This window comes from Notolabrus celidotus, chromosome 15 (assembly GCF_009762535.1).
Source record: "Notolabrus celidotus isolate fNotCel1 chromosome 15, fNotCel1.pri, whole genome shotgun sequence".
Classification (NCBI taxonomy): Eukaryota; Metazoa; Chordata; class Actinopteri; order Labriformes; family Labridae; genus Notolabrus; species Notolabrus celidotus.
In genome coordinates, this window is record NC_048286.1 from 30,256,496 (window position 1) to 30,283,177 (window position 26,682).

The window sequence follows — 26,682 nt, forward strand, 5'->3', positions numbered from 1 at the left end:
GACCCTCGCCCATTTATTGCCTCCCCGGGTTCCCTTCAAGCACAGCAGCCGAGAGCACTGACACAATCACTCCATAATTGACTGCTTCAACAGGGGTTTAATTTGATATAATGGACACAACTTGAACCTTTTAGCACCAAATTACTACAGCAATGCACCCTGTGGTGATGGTCTTTATATGTTCAAGGACTTTATTACCATAAAACTGCTTCTGTTGCTGACAGCAGCTCATTTAAAATGTTTGCTTCCTTTCGTCTATGTTTTTCATTACAGTTCACAGCACACATTTGATATTTTAACACATCTTTAATAGGTCTAGCACTGAGACGTACTGCGGCATCTTTACACTCAAGATAAGCAAGCCTAATCAGAAGCTGACAGTCTGCCTGTTATTCATGAAATTTAAACAAAGTACCCAAGCTGTTGTGATGAGCTGCTAACCTTGATGTGTCATATTAATTACATTGTGATAAATTATTGATCGCTGACGGTGTTGTTTTTCTCCACTGAGAGCGTGAGGGTTTTATGCCGCAGAGACCCGGGCATGGTCTCCTCCAGCATAAATAAACAATCAGTTATAACAAATGATATTTATTATTAATTACCTTGAGAGAGGACCCACTGATTGAGTTTGACGTGGTACAGCACAGAGCGCAGACTCCAGTGCTGGACCAGCGGGTAACCAGACACCTCGCTGTAGTTCACCATGCCTGTAAAAGAAAAACACAAACACACACAGAGAGAGAGCGCATTTATTCATATGAAGAGGGTGTTTGGTGCCAGATTAAAGTTTGTCTCAAATAAGTTCAGCGCCGCACCTTTGAGACCTCACAGAAAAAAACTGTTAAATGTTTACTTCCAAAGTGGAAAAGATTGCAGTCCTCAGTTTTAGATCAAAGTGCAGCCCTACATTTCCTCCTTGTTTACTTTACCTGGAGAATCTGGAAGCATGTTTGATAAATATTAATATTACATTAGATGACAGGAGAGGGAAGCAAGAGAAATCTCCGGTGTTGGATCAAAGTGGAGCCCGATCTACGGCTCACCTTCCCCAGGAAAAAAAAATTGAGGGAATGGAAACATTAACATAACATCAGAAATGGAGGAGAGTTTAGGAGAACTGAGCTGAAACTCCAGGTCTGAGGCCAACAACACACTTTAAAGGTGACATATCACGCTTTTTTCATCAATATATATTGGTCTAAGAGGTCCCCAAAACATGTCTTTAAAGTTTATGCTCAAAAAAACACTTTGAAATCAGATTTTGGCATGCCTGAAAAGCCCTCTTCTTCAGTCCTCCTCAGAACACTCTGTTTTCTCTCTGACCACGCCCCCTCAGGAAGTGGATGTGCCTCGGCTGTCCAGCACGTTGATCTAATGTTTACATGTTGGCTGAATATACACGGCTGCTCAGAGATCACATTACTTCAACCCTCTGAATCTGATCCAGAATCTGATCCTGACGGAGAGGCGCCTGTAGCAGGACCTTTCTGAGGGATTGGTCACAGATTTTCTTGTTGTTTTATTTATCAGTATGTAGACGTGTGTCTTGGTACACAGCTACGAACATGTAGCTATGTGGCTATGCTAACTAGCGCTAGCACTTAATAAAAATCATCCACTAGATCTTCAAATCTGCAGACGTGGGGAGTAAAACCGACCTCTGCCAGAAAGGCAACAGGACCTTTCTGAAGGATTGTTCTCAGATTTAGTGTTTCTTGTTGTTTTATTTGTCAGTATGTAGACGTGTGTCTTGGTACACAGCTACAGCTACGACATGTAGCTATGTAGCTATGCTAACTAGCGCTGGCACTTATCCATGGTAAATAAAAATCATCCATGTCTGCAGACGTGGGGAGTAAAACCGACCTTTGTGTTTATTAAGACAGCCTACAACTAGCATGCCTCCCTCCTAAGCTCCTTGTTAGCACGCATTTGTGCAGGTAATGAAAAACGGAGGGGGGATTCAGTATTATTTTATACAGTCTATGGGCTGAACAAGCTCCGAGCTCTGACTCCGTGACAGACCGGATATTGTTGTTACGTAACAAAAACACGGAAGTCTGAAACGGCTGGTTTTTCTTTAATATCATAGTGTAAAAAGAAACAGTCTAAATGGTGAAAGAGTTCAGGTTCAGGTTCAGGTTACTTTATTTGTACCTGTAGGTAAACTTGTTTTGCAGCCAGTGAGATGTTAGGTCGATACAAAATTACAAGATAGACTTCAGACAGAACAATCTACTTAATGTGCAAAACATACAAAAATATCCTAAAACTAATCTAACACTAAAAATGGTAAAATGAATAGACATGATAAAATGAGTGCTAAAGGTTCCATTTAAAAAGCATATCAGAAAACAGTCAACCAATCAAAACGATAGAATCACATGAATAAATAAGACAATCTGGGCTCAAGTCATAGAGTCATAGAGTCTCTCTTGTATGGGAGCTTTGAGTTTTCCGACCAATCAAGACACATTATAGTGTACGTCATCATTCACAAGGCGACTAATGAGCCAATCATTTACACATATTCACTCACTGCAGGCTGAGGAGCAATTTGCGATCAGTGCTCTCTCGGCATGACACAGAAAATGATCATCCTCTTAATGGGGATGTACAGCATGAATGTACAACATTACAGAAATGGAGCAGGGTCTGGTTAAGAGGTCTGACATCACTGCTGACTTCATAAAATACTTTTATCAAGGATCCTTATCGTTTGAGCTTGATCAGAATTTATTTTTAAATCATCATCTCCCCTTTTATCTAATCCTAGCACAGAATCTGCATGAAGTAAGGGACGTGGAAGGAAAGAAGAACAGCTGTAAGAACTGTTGTGATAACACTTCAATGAGACAAACGACATTTTGAATTTCAGAGTATTTATTTTCTATCACCTGCATAATTACATACTTTCCTACTATATAACTCTATGCATTATAGACAATTGTGCTGTTGTCACAACATCAACCAACCAGATAAAACACTGACATCAGCTGAGAGAAAAGGCTGCTTAGCAGACACTGCTGACAAGGCTGCATCACATTTAGTTATCTAAATTGGAAATATCTAAACAGGTATCTTAAAGTTACATTTTTGGGGTTTTATGGGAGTAGAGGACGATGGATAGCCTAGGAAGCTGGGAGAGAGTGGGGGGATGAGATACGAGAAAGGAGCCACAGGCTGAAATCAAACCCGGGCCGCCCACTATATGGGCGCGCAACTTAACCATTAAGCTAAAGGCTGGGTCTGCGTAGCTCCCATACCTAAGCAGAGGCTGACGCACGTAGCTGACGTGCACTGCCTCCAAAAAGTAACTACGCATAGACGTCGACCGCAAGCCCTGTGATTGGTCAGCTTGGCGACATTGTGTTTCCCGCATTTATAGCACTTCTGGGATCCCCGGTCACCGGCCCGTATTACATCTCCTCCTCTCTATTCTTCCCTGTGATCATGTCTGTATGATAAACAGCAATATGTGTCAGCTGTAGATTAACATAACATGCTCTGAATTGCTGTGGAAAAGTAAACAGAGATCATAGCGGGGCTGTAAGGAGGCGACCGGCTATCAGAGAGACCGCACAGATAGGACGTCACTGAGACTATGCCCATCTTACGCAGTGTATGGTCTTATCTAACAGTTTTTTTTTTTTTCATTTTACTTGTTGACTGGTATTTGTGACTAAAGGAAAAAAAAAAGTTTTTTTTTGCAATTTTTTCTGATATCTTATTTCAGCTGTGGAAACAACAAGAATGGCTTCAGCAGGGGATACAGTTTGCTTGAATCACTTTTATGATTCACATCTGTGTCAAAAAGAGAGGGGGAAGATTTGACAAGAAATAATTAAGTCGTACCTCAGAGGGTTTTTGTATTACTTGTTTCGGCCAATCTCTCTTTTCATCAATCGTCAATTAGATCTAATTCCAGGTGGATAACAAAGAGGAGTCTTATTCCTGTCTTTATTCTGTGACGGTGTTCAATGATTTCAGGCAGCTGGCTCATTTTTAGCCAACACTGGTTCCAGTGCCAGCAGCAGATCATATCAGCTGAGGATAATTAACATTTATGATGTAATTAATTTGTCTAAAAGGCAAAAATGAACTTTCATTTGCAGCAATTCATAACGTACAGGTTACAGAAATAAGATGCAGGAATAAAGGAGTGTGCAGTATAACTATTTTATGCATCAGGAACACAACATCCCATGTCTGTATGGGTTATTAATAATAATTATGGGGCTGCTAGAACAGAAATGCAGATGTCTTTTAAATTGCTAAGTCTTGCATTTTATTTTAGCTAAAGTAGAAAATTGAAAAAACAAGGAGTAGATCATATTTCAGAGTCAATACTAAGTTCACATTTCTAGAAATATGATCAAACTCCAACACAAACTGAAGGTAATGCTGTATTTATGTATTCCAGGTTGCTTTAATGCTGTATTCCTTTAAGGCCTGGTAAATTATCTTTCTTTATTTTGTTTCATTCGCCATCCTTCACCCTGTCTGAAATCAATAACCTCCTATCTGTTTAAAATCAGCCATGAACAAAATCCATACATTTTGATAAAGTGCATGTTATTTCATTTTAACATTATTCATGCATTTCGCACCACTGGCCTGTCTCCTCAGTCATCGCAACACACAGTCAGATGCAAATAAAGCCCATCATATAGGCAGATAAATGGAGCTGCATTGAGCTGATGAGACGGAGGAAACATCCATCATGCACCCGCGGTGTGGGAGACCTTGATGTTGCAAGGCTGGCTGGCCTTAAAGGACTGATCGCTGTTTTTTAACAGATCAATTACTGCCATAAGGGGCGGAGCTTGTCAGAGAACATGCTGAACTTATTTCATAACTGCTAACTATCCATACAAAGCATTATTCATATCAGCTGTTTAACACCAAATGATGAACCTTAGCATGTAGAGGTGTCCGTCTCCATTTGATCCCATAAGTAACATGACTGTCATTACTGCATAAGAATGCAGGATCAGGCATTTAACATTAACATCACTTATACCAGGCCATATAGGAAGAACTGCAGACTCTAAATCATCTCGTCTCCAATGGCAACTGACAGGCGTGTCATGCTGCAGCAGTGGGATTACAGTCATACATCACTATGACTGCCCCCGCCGTGTTCACAAGCACATTCAGAAGGTTTCTGGGTAATGCTTGAGACTGAGACACGAGGGAAACAGATAGGAGGACGGAGAGCGTGTGTGTGAGCGTGTGTGTGTGTGAGCGTGTGCGTGTGTGTAAGAGGGACGTTGCAGGGCCTTATGAGAAAGATAAATTGAGACTTGAAAGGAAGGCTGTATAAGCTGGGAAGGGTAGCATTAGTGTATGTACAGTATGAAGAGGAGAGAGGTAAATGATAAAGGCAGGATGAAGGAAAGCATCTCCATCATCGTCTCAAGTGACACGTGTGGGTTAGTGCGTGTGGTGAAGAAGAGAAGACGTAGTGATCAATGTGGAGAATATCTAACACATATGACAAAGACCAGCAGGAACACTCTCACCTTGTTTCTTAATTTTTGACAACATGTCTTTTAAGTCAATCTAATTTTTTTCCTTATTTATTCCAATGTTAAGAAAGGGAAACTGTTTTACAAATGATGAAGATGTAGAGCTTGTGCTTGAGGAACACATGTAAGAAGAACACCTTTAACTACACTGTAAACCCGAACAAGTTGAAATTACTCAAAATGTTTGTCATAAATGATTTCATAACAGTTTTTAAGTAGCAGAAATAAAATTTTTGAGTATAACTGAAATTATAGTTTACTCAATTGTTTCTTTTTGTTCATTTTCAAGTTCCCCCAACTCAAATTTAATAGTTTAATTTTTTAAATATCTTTAATTCATACATGCCCTGTGATAGGTTGGCGACCTGTCCAGGGTGTACCCTGCCTTCTGCCCGAAGTCAGCTGGGATAGGCTCCAGCCCCCCGTGACCCCTAACGGGATAAGCGGTCAAGATAATGGATGGATGGATGGATAATTCATACATACTAGATAAAACTGAGAACATGTCATGGTTTGGTTAGTTTAGTTTGTTCCTTGTGTTTCATGCCTTGGTTCCTCCCCGTGTTTATTCTGTATTAGTTCTCCTTTGTCTCCCTTGAGTGTTCAGTGATCCATGTCTCTTGTTGTGTTTTCTGAGTCTAGTCTTGTGTTTCCTGTTTTATTTTGTAGTTCTGAATCCTTGTGTCTCTAGTTTAATTACTTCCTGTCCTTGTGTGTTTCCTTCCTTTTGTGATTCCCCTCATTAGCCTCACCTGTGTCCTGTGTTCACACCTGCGTTGATTGCTCTGTGTATTTAGTTCCTCTGTGTCCCCTGTCCCTTGTTGGATCATTGTTCGTCCTCCCTGTACTGGTACAGCAGTTTGGCATTGACTGTTTTCGAAACCGCCTATTATACTAGCAGTATGTACTGATTTGGCCAAAATTCAGTATGTAGTAAGTAGTAAGTGAACAAGAGCAAAATCTGCAGTAAGCCAAAACTCCCTGGACGTCTACTGATTCGGGAAAATGTCACAGTGTGCATCGGACCAGTCTGCCTCGCGTACTGTTTCCCACAATGCACAGCGCTCGGTCCGCTTTTTCTTTTTCCTGCATTTTTTGATGAGAGGTACTCAGTTTTTACGTGCTGTGGAAATGATCAAATTACATATAAACCACCACTTAACTTTTTAAATCATAAGTGATGCTAAAGAAGCAGTTTCTCTATCGTTGTTATACTTCCGCTTTCCGAGATCGGAAATCCAGTGACGTCTGACCCAGCGTACTGCAGAACAGATCCAACAGAGCAGTCATACTACAGACTAATTTCAAATGCAGTATGTAGCAGGCAGTACCTACTGAATACTACATTCTTAGGTAGCATGTAGCAGGCCGTTTCAAAAACAGCCATTGTCTTTCCTCGTTATTTGCTGCTTCATGAAGCACAGCCGTTGTGGTTTTTAAAGTGTGTGAAGACTAACGTGATGACGTTGATGACGTCATATGCAGCGTCCCACCATACACTCCAAAGTTGTTATATGGACATGGATATTAACTGAATAAAACTGATCCACATATAATTAAAACAACATTAATCGTTCAGATAACTCACTAATTAATCGTTGGTTCAACTAAATAGCTGGTTTTGAGTGCTGTACCTTTAATGGCTATGAGTTAGAAGTACTGTTTGAGTTTACAGTGTATAAAAGTCATTAAGAAGAAAGTAGTTGGCTCACACTTTTCTAAAGTTCTGCTCTTTATTCAGACGAATGCTTCTTCATGAAGGCATGCTGCTGAAATCAAATGAACAATTATGGAAAAAGTTATTTAATTAAGCAACTTCCCGGAGTCATAAAAATATCACTGGAGATGCCAGTTTGACTCAGTCTTCTGCACATGAATGGTAATCATGCATTTATAGGCCAAAGTATTAAGCTGGTTGTTATCTAATCTATTCTCACATCAAACATCTGTGATATTTCTGGCAGCATCAGTCTGTTAAACTTTTCAGATGATACAACTGACATGACTGCTCCCTAGGACAGGACCACTCCTGATTAAATAAGTAGAGGTTGGGTGCTTGTGGTTTTAGAGGGGGCTCATGTGGTGTGACTCACTGCGGCTGAAGAGGAAGAGGAGTTTTAGAGGGAGAGCATCAGGTTCTGTCTTTGGGGATTCTGGTACCTGCCTCAAATTAGTCCAGATAATTCTCATTAAGTTAATGATTCACAGAAAATATATAGAATGTTGACGCCCGAAGTCTGAAAGCAACAATTTTAATATGTTATGCCTTTAATTTGTGTTTGCTAAAATACTGGGAGTGTATATTTGTAATATGTATATATTCTTTATATTTATATATCGTGAGCAGATGATTTGTGGTTGTGCTAAATGCAATTTTATTTCAACCATTTGTTCTGCCTTACAGCAAAGAGGGAGGGATATCTAACATTTTACAGAGCTCCTATTTTCAGATTGAGTGGTTCAGACTGAAATAATTAATTTCCCTTAATATGTGAAACAACAAGATGAAAGACAGAAATCCCCACACATTAATAATACCTAGGGGGTCGTCAAAATATATTTATTGACATTTTGACATTTTTCTTTCTTATTCATAAGAGACTGCTATCTACGATCAATGAAGCTCATAGTGTGTGTTGATTAACACATGCTCTGCTGCAAGTGATCAGAGAGACAGGAGAGGTCCTCCAGTGTATCCCCTGGTGATGCACTGATTAAGGTCTCAAGTTAAATATGAACCATCTCGAGGTGCAGGTTTGGCCGAGTGGTGAAGTTGCGCTCTGTGATCATTGAAGCGGGCAGCCTGGGTTGGAATTAGTATTGTTTTTGTGTTGTATTTTCTTTCTTGTAATTTTTCTTATATTTCCAGTTTATTTTGTTACATCCTTAAGTCCTCTGTGTTTCTCTTTCTATCTTGTCTTCTGTTATCATCCTTGTGTTTCTGAGTGATACTTGTGTGTGTTTCTGGTCTATCCTGTTTCCTGTTTTATTTTGAAGTTATTGCCGCCTGTGTGTCAAGTTTAGTTTTGCTTCCTGTGTTTTCCCTCCATTTTGAATGTCTACACCTGTGCCTTTTTATTCTCACCTGTGTCTCCTTACTCATTGCCCAGTGAGTGTAATTAGTCTCTGTGTTTCCCCCCTTCTGTGTCGGTTCATTGTGTGATCTGTGATCTGTTGTTTATTGTTCCCTGTGACATCTTCTCCTGCTCCTGTGTGTTTTCTTTTATGGAGTTTGATCTAGTATGTTTTTGTGTATTTATTTTGCTACTTAAATCACTTTTATTTTAATCTGCACTTGGTCCTCTACCTCATTTTTTCCTTTGTGACACTCTCTCCCAGTGTTGTTTGCCACCGACTGTCCTATCTCAAAATAAAGGTACAAAATAAAACTGTTCTCACACCACTGTTTGAAAAGTTATGGGCAGCTGGTAGCTGTTGATGTCATTCTGCACTGTAGTAGTTTGGATCATTGCGACACACCACGTCATTAACGAGCTATCTGCTCCAAGCACCAAGTGGCAACCTCTGGCCGTGAGAATTGAAACCAATGCGGAAGTGTTAAAAACTGCAGTTCATCAAGTGTCCGCTTGAGGCTGGCTCCGTAAGTACCTGAAACCACATACACACCCATTCAGTAAAGCCGATCTTTACAGCAGAAATAAACATGTTTACAGCCTGGTGAACTAGTGTGGTCTGGAAGGCTAATTTCTCAATTGGCACACGCTGTACAGGGTGTGAATTTTTTTCATAACGCTGCAGTTTCAAAGATATTGAGATTACGAATTTTCCATTATGAGAGAGACAGCTGACTTGATTGACAGGCAGGAACACTGTAGCTGTTGGCAAGGAGGCTCAAAGCCCGCCTCAACAGCAGTTAGGTTGAGTTCAACATTTATATGAACTATATGGCTGCCGCCGATTGGCCTCAAAACAGCACTTCAGAAACAGATGAGTGACGTCACGGATACGTCCATTATTTGAAGAGTTCATTTGCAAAAACAGATAACTCACTTTTTTAAAATTTTAAAAAAATTTAAAAAACACATTTCTTTTTATTACTAGCTCTAGGTATTATCAATCAATTGAGGTTTGGTTACTTTGACTAAGTCAAAATGACATTACTAATCAGACGCATCTTAAAAATTTAACATTAAAACTTATTAAAAATCCATATTTAAGAGACATTTGTTTTTTGAAAATGTATAAAAACAGAGATTTTTGCAATGAAGTCTTCATTTATAGAGTCTATGATCTACATATGCAAATCACCTCTTCTGATAACGAGGTTCAGTTTGTCTGTATATGCCAGGAAACATAACTTCTGACCTTGTTGACTGTTTTACAGAAAATTGAGAATCTGCCTATTTAATATCTGGCTTTCTAAGTCTTAAGCATTGGTGAAGTCTGGACCTTGGAGGGAAATTAAAGAAGGATCACTCAAAACAAGGTTAAAAAAAAAAAATGTGGTCCTCAGCCAAAATCAATTTATAAAAAATATGACTAAATTGAAGAATAATGGAGCCTTGTATCATCTAATAAGCAAAAACACAGAGACACAAATTAGACATGAAGTATGATAAGTGTGAGCATGTGTTCAAGGCCAGTAACAGTTCCTCTACAAGGGAGCTGTGAAAATGCAATATTTGGCAGCGCCCTGACACCACCTATGAACTTGATGAATAAGCCTCTAAATGTGATGTTCCTGCATTGTCCTCACCTTCAGCTACATCCATTTATCCCCTCTTATGGGAAATGGCTCCCCGGTACGATAGATATATTCCTGGGCACAGAGGGAGCGAGAGCACACAGCCACATAACCTCCCCCATCCCCATCCCCATCCCCTGCCCAAGCCCCCCCCCCCCTCTGTCTCCCTCAGTGAAAATGAATAACAAGCCCAAAACATATACAGTAGCGCAGCGTATTCTTCTTCTTGCTGAAAGGCCTTGTCTCCCTTTTAGCCCTGGGGTGCTCTGCTCTCATTGTCTGACAGAATGATTAATTTGACTGAACTTCACTTTGCAAACATCCCAAGTTCACAGTCCCTCTATGTGCAGATGGTGCCACAGCCTTTAGATAAAGCAGCCTGCTCGCTATGGAGCTGCTTTCCTTTGTTAAAAGACAAGGCGTGAATTTGTCTTTCATTAAATAACAACACACTGGAAATATACATTTCTATATATATATACATTTATAATCAAAGTGTAATCTTAAAGAGAAGTCGAGCAGATGGCGCAGTAAGTATGTCTGTAGAAAGACTTCGCTCCAGCTGTATTTTATAAAGCTTTGGTCAAACAGCCAACTTAAAAGACACTTTCACAAAGTGACACTAATTTACTCTGTTAAGTACAATCTGTACATTATCTTATATCTTACAGTACTTTCATTGCTGCTACTACTGGTGTTAGTTTTATTCTTTGAATGTCCTTAAATCTCTTTGAATTCCAACGTCACACTCTGCAATTTAACAACACTTCATCTGTTATTATGTGCTGAGATTGAGAGGTTGGGGTGTGAAGCTAGGTAACGAGAGACTGCTCATTATCTGCATAGGGTTTCAGGATCCATCGCCCTGAGAATTAAACCTTTCATCCTGTGTGGTGCGTCATTGTGAAAGACAATAAAGGCCACAGCTGGACCGCCTCCAGACCTCCCGACTGAAAGTCTGGCTAACTTAAGTTTCCTTTCTCAGCCCACGCTGGAAGTCACGAGCATCAAGTAATGATGAATTTGGTGCTTTGAGATGGAACTGTAAGGGAAAGTTTGTGAAGCTCTGGAAACATCAGCCCTGCCTTGATGATGTGTTGTCAAGGGGCAGCAACAACAGAGGGAAAGTGCAGAGATGTTAGCATTAGCTTACAGTCAGCACATCACTCATCATACTGTTTGAATACAAAAACAAATACAGTCTGATATTTCCACGCTGCTATCCGTTTTGTCACTGGAGCCCCATTCACCACTCACCACTGTCACCTGTACTCTCAGCTGAACTGGCCCTCACTTCACTCTGGTTTCTATTCATTTACAAATCCCTCACTGGTAAAACCCCGTTATATCTACAGTCACTAATCAAACTTCACAGCACAAACCGTAGCCTGCGCTCAAGTAGCCTTATCAAACTCATCACACCCAAAGCCCGGACCTCCTTTGGATGCACCTCCTTACAGTTTTCTGCTGCAGATGACTGGAATCACCTGCAACAATCCCTAAAGCTGACCTCTCTCATTCCACTCGCCACTTTCAAAAACTTAATTCACCCCATAACTCAACATCACTGCACTTGCTTTTAAATTGCTTTTAAGTTGTTCACTGCTGTCATATTTTTGTATTGTATTGTATTTTTGTTTTGTCTTTTATTTATTGTCATGCCACCTGTGTAGCCTTCTCGCACAGGTCGTATTGCAAATGAGAATTGGTTCTCAATTAACTCACCTGGTTAAAAAAAGGTTAAATAAATAATTTCAATCAGGTCATTACTTCAATTTGAAACCCTGACAGATTGAGCAGAACCCGATCTACCCTGTAGTTTTGAACCACAGATAAAGCAAGTTGTCCAATCCTGTTTTTATCAGCTCAGAAATACTTTGAAGGTAAAGTCATTTATTTCATCAAACTCCTGCATTGACTACTGTAACTCACTATACATCTGTCTTAACCAACAATCAATCCACCGACTTCAGACACTGCAAGATGCAGCAGCCCGGCTTTTAACTAGAGCAACAACATTACCCCATATCACCCAAATGTTAGCATCCCTACATTAGCTCCCTTAGGATAGATTTTAAGACACTTTTAATCACATTTAAAGCACAACATGAACTCGCCTCTCAATACATATCTGGGCTTTTATCCCCCCATGAACCAGGACACAGTCTGAGATCCTCTGGCAGTGCTCTGCTTTCTGTTCCAACGTCTAGACTAAAAACTAAAGACGACAGGGCCTTTGCTGTCAGAGCCCCTCCGTATATGGAACATCCTGCCAGAGGAAATCAGACTTTAATTTATTTTAATTTTTAACATTTTACTTCTCTGCTTTAACTGTCAGTTTGCTTTTATTGCTTCTCTGCTTCTATTGTGTTTCTATTGTTTTTTATGAAGCACTTTGTTACTTGTATTGAAAGGTGCTATACAAATAAAAATATTATTATTAGTAAGATAAGATAAAGATATTACTTTATTGATCCCCGGGGGGGAAATTCAGTTGTTACAGCAACCCAGACATAAGTACAATCAGGAAGAAGTTTCAATAAGTAAAATAAAATAAAATAAGTAAAAATAAAAATAGATAAATAAAGATAGAATACAATTTATATATATATTTATATTATGTTACAAATTGAATTTAGATTAAATAGCAGTAATTACAGGCAGTATTAAAAATGGTTCAGTAGTGACAGGTGGACATGGTGTGATTATGGTTGGTAATGACAGATTAAGCAATAAATATAATAAATATGGGGATGCAATATGACCGTGAGTTGTAGTAAACTATAATAATGTAATATAACATAATATAATATGGCAAATATAATTATATAATATAATATATTATGCATTATAATGCCATCAGCAGTCAGAGAGTCAGTACAGTATTATTATCTGTCTGTCTGTCCTCAGTCATGTTTAATGACATACTCCTCTGATACAGCAGACGTCGTACGTGCTCTGAAAATGTCAATTTTTTCTTCTTTAATCAATTCTTGGATTTGTATCCTGATCATTGAATGTATGCTTCTCTATAGGTTACAATGTTCAGTCACTGTGAAACTCTGAAAATGTAAATAAGGACTGGATAAGATTGACTAAGTCTTGTGGTTGGAATCTGGCGAGATGACAGAGGTTAAACTGAATAAACAGGAAAACATTCTAGCTAGTCATCTGGTTTTCTTTTGTACCCACTATTTCATAAGCACTTTCAAAAACTCAAAAGTTCTAAGTCAAACTTCTAACTAGCAGTGAAGTGCTTTGTCAAACTGCAACACAAAAACACTCTAACTGGCCAAACACATAAAAACACCTGTGTGATGCAACGTGATGCAATTGAATACAACAGCCGAGTAATAAACAACACCTTAATCAGGGTTGTTTGCTTTAACTGCCTCTGAAGTTGTCAGCGTGTTGAGTTGTGTCTGAGCGGTTGTCTGAGGTGTTGTGTTGTGACTTACTCTTTCAAACCTTGATCCTAACATGCTAAATATTTGCTCTCTGAGGAGCTGGATGTTGGGGATATGCTATAATTAAGTGGAATACAACTAGAATGAGGACGATGGAGTGAATCAAAACACATTTTGCAAAACAATAAAGTAGAGTTAAAGATAATTGTTCCTCAGTAAGAACTTCAGCTCTGTTTTATCACTAAGCTATGGAATCCCAATAAATATACATCAAATAGTCCAAAATAAGTAATTTAATTGTCTGTGTGAAATTACACATTAAGACAAAACATCTGAAGCATTTTAGCGGCTCATTATAAATATAAGAGGTAATTAATGCCTGACTTTGTCCTTGTTTGGTGCGTGTGTGTCTCAGACATGAATCAGTTAAATTACATAAGCTAAATAAAACCCTGATGTCTGGTTTGATGGTCCTCCCAGATGATTCTCCCTAATTGTGGGCTCTGAATTAGCTCTTTATGAATTGTAAAACATGATATTGTGATGTATTATTCAGGGCCGTCTGGCTTTAAAGTGGCGTTTTGCTGCTTTTGCGCAGTTAAGTACCATCATGGAGTCGTTTGCTCTGTAATGCCCTGATGAGCCGGATTCTTAACTCGTGTGTCAGTGCACTGTGTTCTTTAATTCTGTCATCTTTTGTAAGAAAAATAGTAGCACAAGAGGCTCTCTTGTTTGAAACCTTAAAGCCATTCCAGTGTTGGCGTATTGCCCTGCTCTTTGATTGATTTTATGAAGTTTAATTTGAAGTGCATGTTTTAACATTTCTGCAACATGCACAGTTTTCTATCTAGAATGATAATGTATCAAAAACAAGCCAATAAAGCATGGTAACCCTTCTTAAAGGGATATTTCAGTTTTTTTTAAGTGGGGTTGTATGAGTTACATTACACTAGTGCTCCTGCAAGCCACAATGCGTGCCGGTGAGCTCTTCCCCTTTAATGAGAAAATTCCCAGGTGACTGGCAGGCAAGCTAGGCTACAATTCTCTGCGTGTTATTTCGCCAAAGTTGAGAAAATATGGTCCAGGCACTCATCCCGGTGCAAATGCATGAACCAGTAGAAAAAATTGGAGCTATTCAGTTTGCCATCAGAAACCCTCTTTGTTTTGGCACTATTTTCGGACGCACCTCGCAGACCGGTGTTCTTCTGCTGCATGAGCACTGATACACGCCGATCAGCTGTTTGGATCAACAAGCATGTAGCAGGATCAAGTAGCAGTATTGGTCTTTAGAGTGAATTAAACTCACTTTTCTGCAAATTTAAAAGATGCTTCACACTTTTCTTTATCCCGGCTGTTCAAACAAGCAAACCTCCTGTAAGGCAGGGAACTCTGCAGGATGAATGTTGCAGACTGGAGCCGTATGTGAGCCGCTGATATCCTCTGATTCAGAAAGGTCCTGAAGTATTGTTGTTACTAAGTCCCTCTCCTGACAGCAGAAGCTCTCTGGGTTTGTTGGCATGGGCTCACAGTTTACACACCGGCACCACCAGGTAACGTGGGATCTCTCCTGCTCACTCGTGAGCACAGAACTTTCTCCTCCCTCTTCTTCTTCGTTGGTACGTTGGGTCTGCATCTGGAGTTCTTCCTCTGTAAACTCTGGTTCATAGAGGTATCCTCTTGTGGCCACAGTAAACGGCATGTCATCGTCGCTGTCAGAATCACTCATTTCTGCAGTTTGTAGTTTTTGTTCCTAAAAGTGTCGGCTAAAAATTCTACGTGCTTGTTGATCCAAACAGCTGATCGGCGTGTATCCGTGCTCAACCAGCGGTAGAACACCAGTCTGCGAGGTGCGTCTGAAAATAGTTCCAAAAGAAAGGGGGTTTCTGACGGCATACTGAATAGCTCCAATTTTATTTGCACCGTGATGAGTGCCTGGATCATATTTTTTTAACTTTGGCAAAATTGCTCTAAATAGGCGGCTCCGTCCGCAGAGAAAATAGCCTAGCTATCCTCCTTAATGACAATAACTCTGTTCTAAATTACCAGGATTCCATCTCCCACTTCACACTATGATGCACGGACAATCACCTTCAGCTGAACATTTCAAAAACAAAATAACTGGTCATTCACTCCTCCAGCACTCACAGCCCGGCTCACAACCCCATCCACATCAACAATCAAGCACTCGAAATAGTGGATCACTTCAAATATCTCGGACTCACCCTGGACAATAAACTCAACTTTGATCAACACACCACTGACATTCACAAACGCTGCCAACAAAGACTCTCTGCCATCCGCAAACTCAAAGCACTTTCTGTCGCCCCCCCACCTTCTACTGTTACTGTACCAAAGCATCATCCAACCCATTCTCCTCTACTGTTCCCCCTGCTACTACAACATGCTAACTGTCTCCAACAAAAACAAACTCATACGCACCACAAACACTGCCACCAAAATCATCCGCCTCCCCACACCCAACCTGTCAGGCCTCAACAACAGAGCCATCATACGCAGAGCATGCACTATAACACTGGACCCCAAACACCCCCTCTACTCGGTCTTCACACTACTCCCCTCCGGTCGCAGATACAGATCCCCTTACTGTAGGCGAGCCCGGTTTGGCAGAAGCTTCGTCCCATCGGCCATAGCACTGCTAAACAGAATGCCACTGTAATGTGTCCGGTGTGTTTATATGTGTCCGGTGTGCATATATGTGTCCAGTGTGTTCATATGTGTCCGGTGTGTTTTATATGTGTCCAGTGTGTGCATATGTGTCTGGTGTGTATATTTGTGGGATGTGGTGCACCATTGCTGTGAGGCTGGGTGGATGTTTATGGTTATTGTGTTCATACATGTATTCCTGTACAGACGGTGGCAACAAATCTCCTTATTAAGGACAAATAAAGATCTATCTATCTATCTATCTATCTATCTATCTATCTATCTATCTATCTATCTATCTATCTATCTATCTATCTATCTATCTATCTATCTATCTATCTATCTATCTAGCTTACCTGCCAGTCCCCTTTAATTTTCTCATTAAAGGGGAAGAGCTCACTGGCACTCATTGTGGCTTGCAGGAGCACTAGTGTAATGTAACTCATACGACCCCACTTAAAAAAAAACTGAAATATCCCTTTAAATCAGTGCTGTTGACTGTTTGCACCATATCAGCTTGGATTGACAACTTGATGCCTTTGACGTGGATGAAAAAAGGTGGCTTTGGTGTCTGATAACGCTTGGCCTACACACACAATCTAAAGGATGGTGGGGAGTAAACTTAAGAGGCAATAGCTGACTATTGGGAATATTAAATAAACAATCACTGAACTGAATGTAACTTGTAAGATATGGAAATGAAGAGTCAAACAGCCTTATGTCTTTCATTGAGAGTATTGTCAAAGCATAAAGCCAGAGCAGTCAGCCCCTTTGTTTCTTGAACTGATAAATGCAGGTCGAGGCTGAATAGCTGTTTCATGAATCAAAGTAAAATTAAATCGATATCCCGGCGCAGTGAGGAGCTGTGTGAAGTATTCTGTGGGGAAGTAGACTCTCAAGTCCTCCTGTGAATCTCCCCACGAGGACCAGAGTTCAATTCCCAGCTATTGGAGTTTTTTGGCTCTGTGATCCATCTTTGTTAGCTTGTCAGCTTTTTCATTGTCAACAAAACCTTAGTTAAGCTGCATGAAGGTCATTTTTTTTCCCTTCCTTCATTCTTTATATGCACCTGAGTTTTTCTAATTTTTCAACACCTTTCTGCTCAGGGTAACTTTGTTGTGTAACTTCAGAGAGAACACAGAGGCACGAGTCTGCTGCACGAAATCTCAAAGACGATGAGGAATTTAACTTGATGTTGAACAACATGATATCTCTTCAACCTCACCTTCCAAGGGTCCTGTTTTAAAGAGGACACAAAGCTGCACCATTACTGTATTTGTTTATTATTATTTCTGGATTACGGATGCATTACCCCATAATTTGGTATTTTGGGACCAGTTACTGGAAAATGCTGTGGCAGAAGTAATGGATGTTGCTATTTAGTCCAATGCAATAGTAGTCTAAATAATTGGTCTTAAAGGAAATTCCAAAAGTAAACTCAGAACTGTGAAAATGAGGACTACTAAAAATAATTATTACACAGCTCTCTTACTGATCTTGCAGCTGTGTAAGATGCCCTTCCCAACCCCTTGTGGACGGTTATTAATGTACAAAACTGTGCGTAGGCGTCAGAGTTCTAACTGTGATTTGTTGAATTTATGTTCAGTCATTCCTAAATGTAATTGGCTATGTAGCTGTCAATCAAAGTATTAGATGAGTGGTTGCAGGGCTTAAGCCCCCCCCCCTATAGACGGGAGACGGTCGCCGATCGCTAGTTGTGTGTTTTCCTACAGTCAGAAGTTTTAGTATTCATCATCTTGTGCCTTGTGGTGTACGTCCTTTGTTATAAACCACACACACACGAACACCTATACAGACCTACCCACAGGTAATGCAATTTCCTGCCTGTTGATGTTCTAGTGCCTTCAATAAAACAAGTGAACCAAATTCCTGCCTGCGAGTCCTGACCGACACCCCACAGAGACAGTCAACCTCCTCTAGCCTCCTTTTATCGCCTACAATTAACTTTCACTAACATGAGCAACGCCAGAGGCAAACTGATCACACGTCGTGTCAAATGAATCCGCAGAAAAGAGTTCCAGCACATTTAGCTTCTGCTTGTTGACACCATAGACCGTAAGGTGAGGTGAAACCATAAGCTTGAGTTTGCATCAAAAAAATGTGGCTTAAACGTTAGTTTTGGTTAGCATGCTAAATCGGCAGGCTACAGACATTTTCATATTGGATCCTCTCCAGCAATATTAGCAACGGCAGTGGAGCAGGTGAGTGAAACTTAAGTTACCGGTCACTACAAAGAAACTTAAACCATGAGCGGTGGTGATGACAGCAGCAGGGTTCAAAGTTGAGCCATTTGTTTATTTCTAAAAGTGTGTGAACCGCAGAGCTCAGAGAAGGAGAGCTGAATGAGGACAGGTTCATGTTAAATCCACCGCAACAGGCAGATAGGAATCCATCGCTATGAAATGCTAACTGACATGGAAAAACCATAGACTGTATATATAATGGACAGCATCGCTCTGCCTTTTCCCATTGTACGGTTTTGAAACTGAAATATCCCGTTCCAGAATGTAGACATCTTGTACATTTTCTGCAGCCAGAGTCTGCGCAGGAGTTTCTCTCTATGGCAGCTGTCAATCAAAGCAAACCCCAGATGTAAAACCCTGTTTTTTAACCTCTAATAACTAACGAAAAATAAACTTTTAAAAAAAAAGAGGCCTTGAACACAAAACAGTCAAATAATAACTACATATCACCACAGCAGTGGGAGTGGGAGTGGGAGAAACATTCGTACAATGTGTATTTATTTTTTAAAGTTTGACCACAGCCCCATTCAAATGAATGGAGGAGTTGGAGTTTTTAACCTATACTGCAGCCAGCCACTAGGGGGAGCAGTTTTTGTGGCTGCCTCACTTCGAGCCGAGCGAGATGACGTCCATTTTTTATACAGTCTATGGGAAAAACTGGGACTATTTTTTAAAAACGGATAACATAAATAATTTCAAATAAATAAAATAACCTTTGAATTAATATTTTTTGACAACGTGTCTATCTTGAGTTAGTAGCCAGATAATTAGCAGGATAATGTATGTATAGCATGTGGTTATGGGAAAGTGGAGGGGTCTTGTCTCACCCTGTCGGGATTCTACTTCCCATAACCACCTGCTATACATTATCCCTTTCTTAATGCACTTAGTTATGCACTTAGTTTCTCCTGTAGTGATTGTAGAGTAGCTGAAGACCAAAGTCAATCAATCCATAAAACCCAACCCTCTCTTTTTTCAAACCCTTTGCTTGTATAACCAAGCCCCTGAACAAGCTGTAAAATAAAGGAGTTGGTGCTGAATAATAAGCTGTGTTACTTTCAGTCTACTAACGCATGACCTGTTGCTGGGTCATTGCCACTACATGATTAAATATGGCGGTGAGCAGGGCAACAGTGATGAGTTCAGGTGTCTGCAGTCAGTCTGGTCCCCGCCAGTAAAATGTTTATAGAGAAACAGACGGAGCACTGATGAATTTTTGACGAAGCAGAGAACTCCATCTTGTCAGACTGCTAAATAGGTCAGAAAATGGATAGCACAGGTGAAGAGAAACACTTTGCACAATTTGAATATTTGAGTTGCCTGATTTGACCCAATAAGGAGAGAAAAAAAAACTTCATCCTTCTTGTGATTTCCACAGAGAAAAGGGGAGAGAAAACTCCTTTGTCTTTGTTCCAGCACCAATAAGACTGTTCAGGGAATGCAAATTGAGTTCTCTTGTTAACATTTGTGACTGTGTCCCATTGGGAAGCAAGGCAGAAAATATCAAATACAGAGCTTGCTGATGCTCGACATTGAGAGCACAGAGCTGATGGAAACCTGCAGCTTGTCTAAACACCCAACAGTTCTTCTGTTACTCTGCCTTACGGCTGGAAGCAGGTTGTTATTTTAGTCACTTCTCTAAGGAAGATTCATAGGAATGAGCTCAGGTAGGAAAGTAATCTTATGGCTCATAGAACCCCATTAACTAGCCTGGCCTGTGCTCCATTTCACTCTCGGATAAGTCTTGGAATGAATGATTTAGTAGGGAAGAGAGGGGGGGAAGAGGGAGAAGGGTAGAAGTGAAGAAAGTGAGATGGGAACAGTAGGACGTATCCAGCAGGCCCATTCTCTAATCTAATGGGAAACTAAATGTAATACAGCACAGCCCTGATTTCTTCCCCAGACATTCTGATAAGGGAAGAAAAATGGTGGAACAAAATGTTGGCCCTCAAAAACGATGAGCAGACACCATGGGCTTGGTTAGGTTATACAGTCCAGGCCTAATGCTTTCCATAATTCAAGAAAAAAAGATTACTATGAGGAATTATCATAAAACAGGCCTTCACCCCCAGACACGTCTTCTTTCAGGCAGGCACTCTCACAAAATGCTTAGACTAATCCCAACATTACAGTCTCCACGGACTGTGCCCAACAGGAAAATGTCCTTGGTGGCCTCTGAAGTAACATTTAGACCATGTCCAAAGCTTACATCTGTGTCGCTGTAAACTTGTGTTAGTGCAAAAAAGAAGGGTTTCAGCTATGTCCTGCAAATCCTTTTATTCCCTTCGGCAGTGTAGTGTCTGTTCAAGTCTGTCCCTGGATTTTTTTTTTCTGTAGTCTGGTCCTCCCAAAGAGGATAAATATGATGATGAAACTCTGCTACCTGGCTGTAAAACTATCACATGTGCCCTGAGGATTTGTATTATGCTTGCAACATGGCCTTGTGGAGTGATCCACAACTTTGGTGACTGGAATATGTGGACAGAGACTGGAGGGATTGATGGTAAGTTTTGTATAGAAGTGTTTTGGTCCTTAGATGATGGAAATTACTTTTCAGGTTGACCATGACCTTCTGTTTCCTCTAGGTGCACCTGAAATTCAGATTTTTTAACACATCAAATATCAACTGGGGATTATTTTTGAGCATGCAAAATCCTGGACTTGAGGTTTTAAGTTCTCTGATCTAATTCTGATTCACTGTTTCTTTCTCTGGTGAGATTCCCTGTTCTGATTGGCTAATAGATTAATGTCAATTGCTCACTTATGAGGGAATCAGCCCATCCCTTTCCCACCGAAGCTATCATTGAAGCAACACGCTCCATGCTCAGTTTGCTGTTTATCCCTCTGTTACTTCACATAACATGGAAAGAAGAAATACCTTCACAGACTTTGGCCTCACTCTTTGATTCGACAGCGAGTGCATCTATGAAGCCTATCTAAACCTTCATCGGGTTTAAATGTGTTGAATGTATTCATGTATTAATACTTTGTTGTGCAAACTAACAAAGTTAACAGCTAAACATCCTGTTGTGATCAGCATGGGTCAAATATTTTCAGCTGTTTTTTAGTTTTGAATGATACAGTTATTATCAATAATACAGTCAATACAGTGGGCACAGATCAGCTCCAGAGTGAAAGGCCACTCAAATATCATGCTTCTACTTTTACTTTTTCTTTTTCTTGTTATTGTTATAGTTGTTATTATTATTTTTATTATTAGTAGTAGTAGTAGTAGTAGTAGTAGTAGTAGTAGTAGTAGTAGTAGTAGTAGTAGTCACAGTAGTACACAGGAAACATTAAGGAAGAACCCTCAATTTCAATGGTGCTGAGCTACAGACAATGGCACAGAAGAACAAGAGTAACACATATAGTTTCATATATTTAGAGGTAAAGGGTTATAATTAACATCAAAATAAATTAAATAATCAATGAAAAAAATAAAAACAGTAATAATAAAAATATAAAACCAGAACTAATTCAGTCACATAGTAACAATTTAAAGTCGTCTCAGTGTTTTTACAGGGTCAACTGTCCACAGCTGTCAACAGCTGTCAACATTTCCTTAAAGAAACTTACTAATCTTACTAATTCTGTGTGAGTTTTTCAGACCCTGCAGGTTCAGTCATGACTGGGAATGTGTATTCAAGCTTTCAGTTAAGAGTGTTTGAGATAGTCCTTTACAAAAGTGTTGATTATTTTGGAACTGATAGAGCTGGTTCTGCATTTTAGCAAAGTAAACAATGATGACTCCTGTAGCTGTCGTCAGGTATGAATGTCAGGGCTGAGTGATACATTACTTCTAAAGGTGTCAGAGTTGTACTGGATGCCTTTCAACAGCTTGCAGTGAAATTAAAGGATTAGCAGTAATAGTGTGATTTTTTCATTATCCACAACTGGTCATTTATGTTGAAAATCATACATTGAGTATATTTTCCGTTGTAGTCATTGAGCCACCTTTAATGCAGCAGCTCTATATTGAAATCACAATTGATAAAATAAATGTAGTCATCTCTGGCCAGTGAGGTGCAGTAGTTGCAGATTTTTTAATGAAGCTATTTTTTCTGCCAAATATAGCTAACATCTAACAAACTTGACTGGCACGTAATTATCAATAAGCTGAACATGTGGTAATTAGGCTGGCAGATGCAGCTTGTGACAACTCAAGGTGACACACTTCTCAATTCCTCTGTGCTGACGGAAGACTGAAGGGACCTTTGTTGACAGAAATTTAAAATATGATGCCAAAAAAGTTCAGCACATACCTTTGTGCTTGCATGGTCACAAGGCCATATGCTTAGACTTTAATTATGAGGGACTTGGGGAGAGAGGGACTCTGGGCTGCACTATGAATCACTGCCACTCTTCCTGCCTCTAAAGCCCTGTTCTACTGGATTTTAACACTGCCCACACAGGTCCCCCATTTTCTGTGAATAAACACAGGCCTGATGTATGTGTTAAAAAGACAGCTGACAACACAGTTTGCTTCCATTTACACCTTCTTGTGAGCCTTATTAAAATAAAAAAAAACACTAGATGACTCACTAAAAGTACATGGATGTTGACAGCCTACAAAGCTGGACTGAACCCAGCCAGCTCCACCTGAGCTAGAACCACTGAAGCATTTCATAAACCCAGCACAGACTGAGAGGAGTCTTAAGAGACTGTGATCTCTCATTTGAGAGACATGTGTGTTCACATTGACATGTACAGCCTGACAGCTAGTTTCTTCATTCTGCATTATTTTTTTTAAAGATATATTTTGGGACTTTTTTTTTTCCGCCTTTATTGGACAGGACAGCTGAAGAGAGACAGGACATGTGGGGAGTAGAGAGTGGAGGATGACATGCAGTACATGGTTGACCGCCCGGGAGTCGAACCGGCGACCTCTGCGACAAGGACCATAGCCTGTACGTGCGACGCTAAGACCGCTAGGCCACTAGCGCCCAAGTCTGCAGTTTTTACAATATAAATAAAACATCTTGTTAGCAGCTCGTTAATAGAGCTGGTATCTTCAATAAAAGAGAACCCTGAAAACAAAAACTTGATATGTTATTACTCTGAGCCACTTGTGTTAGTTTGTTTTTTTGTGGTGGAGTTGCACCAAAAACAACAACAATAACTAAATGTGAACTTTTTTTTCCTTTTCACTGTTATATCTCAAAAGCTACACAAGAAGATTATTTCAAAATCAGCTTTCATAAAAAAAGGCTGAAAATCACTGAATGACTACTTTCAGAACTTGGGATTACTAGCACAGTAGAGTTAATGTTGAACAAGCTAGCACTCACATAAAAACCCAAGGTGACAGAGCATTTCAGGCTGGAGTCCCAAAGCTGTGGAATGACCCACTCACATCCTTACGCTCTGCAGAACTAGACAGTATTTGTAGAGTCAACTTTTAGCAAAAACCTTCTTGGCCTCTTCTGCAGGTTGTCAAGTCAAGTCAAGCTTTATTTATAAAAGCACATTTAAAACAACCTCAGTTGACCAAAGTGCTGTACAGTTATTAAAATACAGTATAATCATACACAAATATAACAATAAATGAAAACAATAAAATAATAGTAACAGCTCAATTAAGGAAATAAAAAGAGTAAAGAAGTAACAAGCCAAGGATTCTTGCTTAGCTGGGACTGAACGCCAAGGAGAAAAGATGGGATTTTAGTAGTGTTTTAAAGTGCTCAACAGACTGTGCAGCTCTAACCTGGAAAGGTAGGCTGTTCCACTGAGAAGGCTCTGTGCCCACAAGTAGAGAGTCTGGACTGAGGTACTGCCAGGAGCAGCTGGTTTGATGACCTAAGTGCTCTGGAAGTACTGGTTGTGATATTTCTGACTTGTGCATTGTAAAACAGGTTTGTTAAAAAATGAAATTGTTGCCGTATAAAATTAAACAAACCTAGAATTTATTAAAAATATCATCAAACAAAAATCACTTCTCTAGGTGCTATTAACTTATATTTCCACAAAAACAACAACTGCTAAAAACAAACAAAGCTATGGTTAGAAAATATGTTGCTCCTTGTCCTCCTCAGACTAAAGCAGGCATGTCAAACATACGGCCCGCGGGCCGGACCCGGCCCATTGGATGATTTAATCCGGCCCGGCATAAATTTCTGAGTATGTCAAAAAAAAAAGCGAGTCTCTAGCTCATTTCTATCAAAAGTTATGATTTTTTAAAATAAATACAAACTAAATGCTCCCTCCGGCCGCTAGAGGGCAGCAAATGTGTAAAAGGGCTCATGTCCAGCAGGCGGTACTGACACGAGATAGTGACAGGGAACATACATTCGCAACGTGATGTGTCCACGTAAAAATAAACCGGCAATCTTCACCATTCACCACTACTAAACAAGTTATTGGTCAACACACCCTTCCCAAAATGGCACTGTCAAAAAAAAGAAAAGTAGACATGGAGTGCAGAGTTTTCCAGGAACAATGGACTGAGAATTATTTATTCACAGAGGTGAATACAAAACCAGTGTGCTTGGTATGTAATCAGCAAGTTGCAGTGTTCAAAGAGTTTAATATTCGGCGCCACTATGAGACTCACCATAAAGACAAGTATGACCACTTGAAAGGACAACTAAGGAAAGACGAGATAAACAAAATGTTAGCTGGTCTGAAGAAACAGCAGTCTGCTTTTACTCGCAGCCGCGATATCGCTGATGGGGCTGTGAGAGCCAGCTACATTATTGCCAACGAGCTGGTGCAGGCATCCAAGCCATTTTCTGATGGGGAGTTTGTAAAAACATGCATGCTGAAGGCTGCAGAAGTCGTGTGCCCTGAAAAGCGACCTGCCTTTGCCAATATTAGTCTAACGAGGAACACTGTCGCAGACAGGGTGACAGAACTATCAAGTGACTTGAGCAGCCAAATGAAAGAGAAAATCAAGTCATTTATCGCATTTTCAATTGCAATAGATGAGAGCACCGATGTCACAGATATTGCTCAACTGGCCATATTCATTAGAGGTGTTGATGAAACTTTGACCATCACAGAGGAGCTGCTTGAATTGGTGCCCATGAAGGACACCACAACAGCAGATGACATCTTCAGCTCTCTCGTTGGAGCACTGAACAAGGTGGGAGTGGACTGGTCCCGTGCCGTGAGCCTGGCTACCGACGGTGCGCCATCAATGGTCGGGAGAAAGGCAGGTGTTGCCACAAAATTCCGTGACAAAGTACAGACCGAAAATGGAGGACAAGAGTTTTGGGCATTCCACTGTATTTTGCATCAGGAGGCGTTATGTTGCAAAACACTGCAAATGGACCACGTTATGAGTGTGGTTGTGAAATGTGTCAATTTTATCAGAGCGCGCGGTCTAAATCACCGTCAGTTTGACACATTTCTCAGTGAAAATGACATTCATGCTGGCCTACCATACCACACTGACGTGCGGTGGTTAAGTAGAGGTGCAGTACTCAAGCGCTTCTTTGAGCTACGAGGGGAAATTGGACAGTTCATGGAGAAGAAGGGACGCCCAGTGAAGGAACTTAAATGCAAGGAATGGGTGCAGGATCTTGCATTTATGGTTGATATTACACAACACTTGAATACACTTAACACTACATTGCAGGGCCGTAACAGAGTTGTCACTCAATATGACGACAGTATACGGGCGTTCAAGATGAAACTGTCACTGTGGGAGACGCAGCTATCCAACGGTGACACCGAGCATTTCTCTTGTCTAACAGCTGTGCGTCCGAAGGCACCGGACCATCCCGATGGTGATTTGGATAAATATAAAGACAACATAACAGATTTGCTGCGAGAGTTTGAGCGGAGGTTTCAGGTATTCAGTGAACTTGAGAACAAATTTGGCTTTTTTCGCTCGCCATTTACAGTGAAGCCTTCTGATATGCCAGCTGACATTCAACTCGAGCTAATTGACTTGCAGTGCGACTCCGCTATGAAGGATAAATTTGGGTCCGTGGGATTGGATAAGTTTTATCAATATCTCGTGCCAGGCTACCCCAAATTAACAGCCATGGCTGCAAAGGTTCTATCCATGTTTGGGACTACTTATCTTTGTGAACAGGTGTTCTCCGTAATGACCAATAATAAAACAAAGCAGCGCTCAAGGTTAACAAATGAACACTTGAATGACA

At 40.3% G+C, this 26,682-nt stretch overlaps 1 protein-coding gene across 1 annotated transcript in view; it reads right to left on the reverse strand.

Annotated features, from left to right (window-relative positions):
* astn1 (astrotactin 1) overlaps positions 1 to 26,682 on the reverse strand; it is a 616,195-nt gene that overhangs the window by 249,511 nt on the left and 340,002 nt on the right. Inside the window, exon 15 of the mRNA XM_034703125.1 lies at positions 606 to 710. Coding sequence (XP_034559016.1) covers positions 606 to 710 — 105 coding nt within the window. The remainder of the gene's footprint in view (positions 1 to 605; positions 711 to 26,682) is intronic.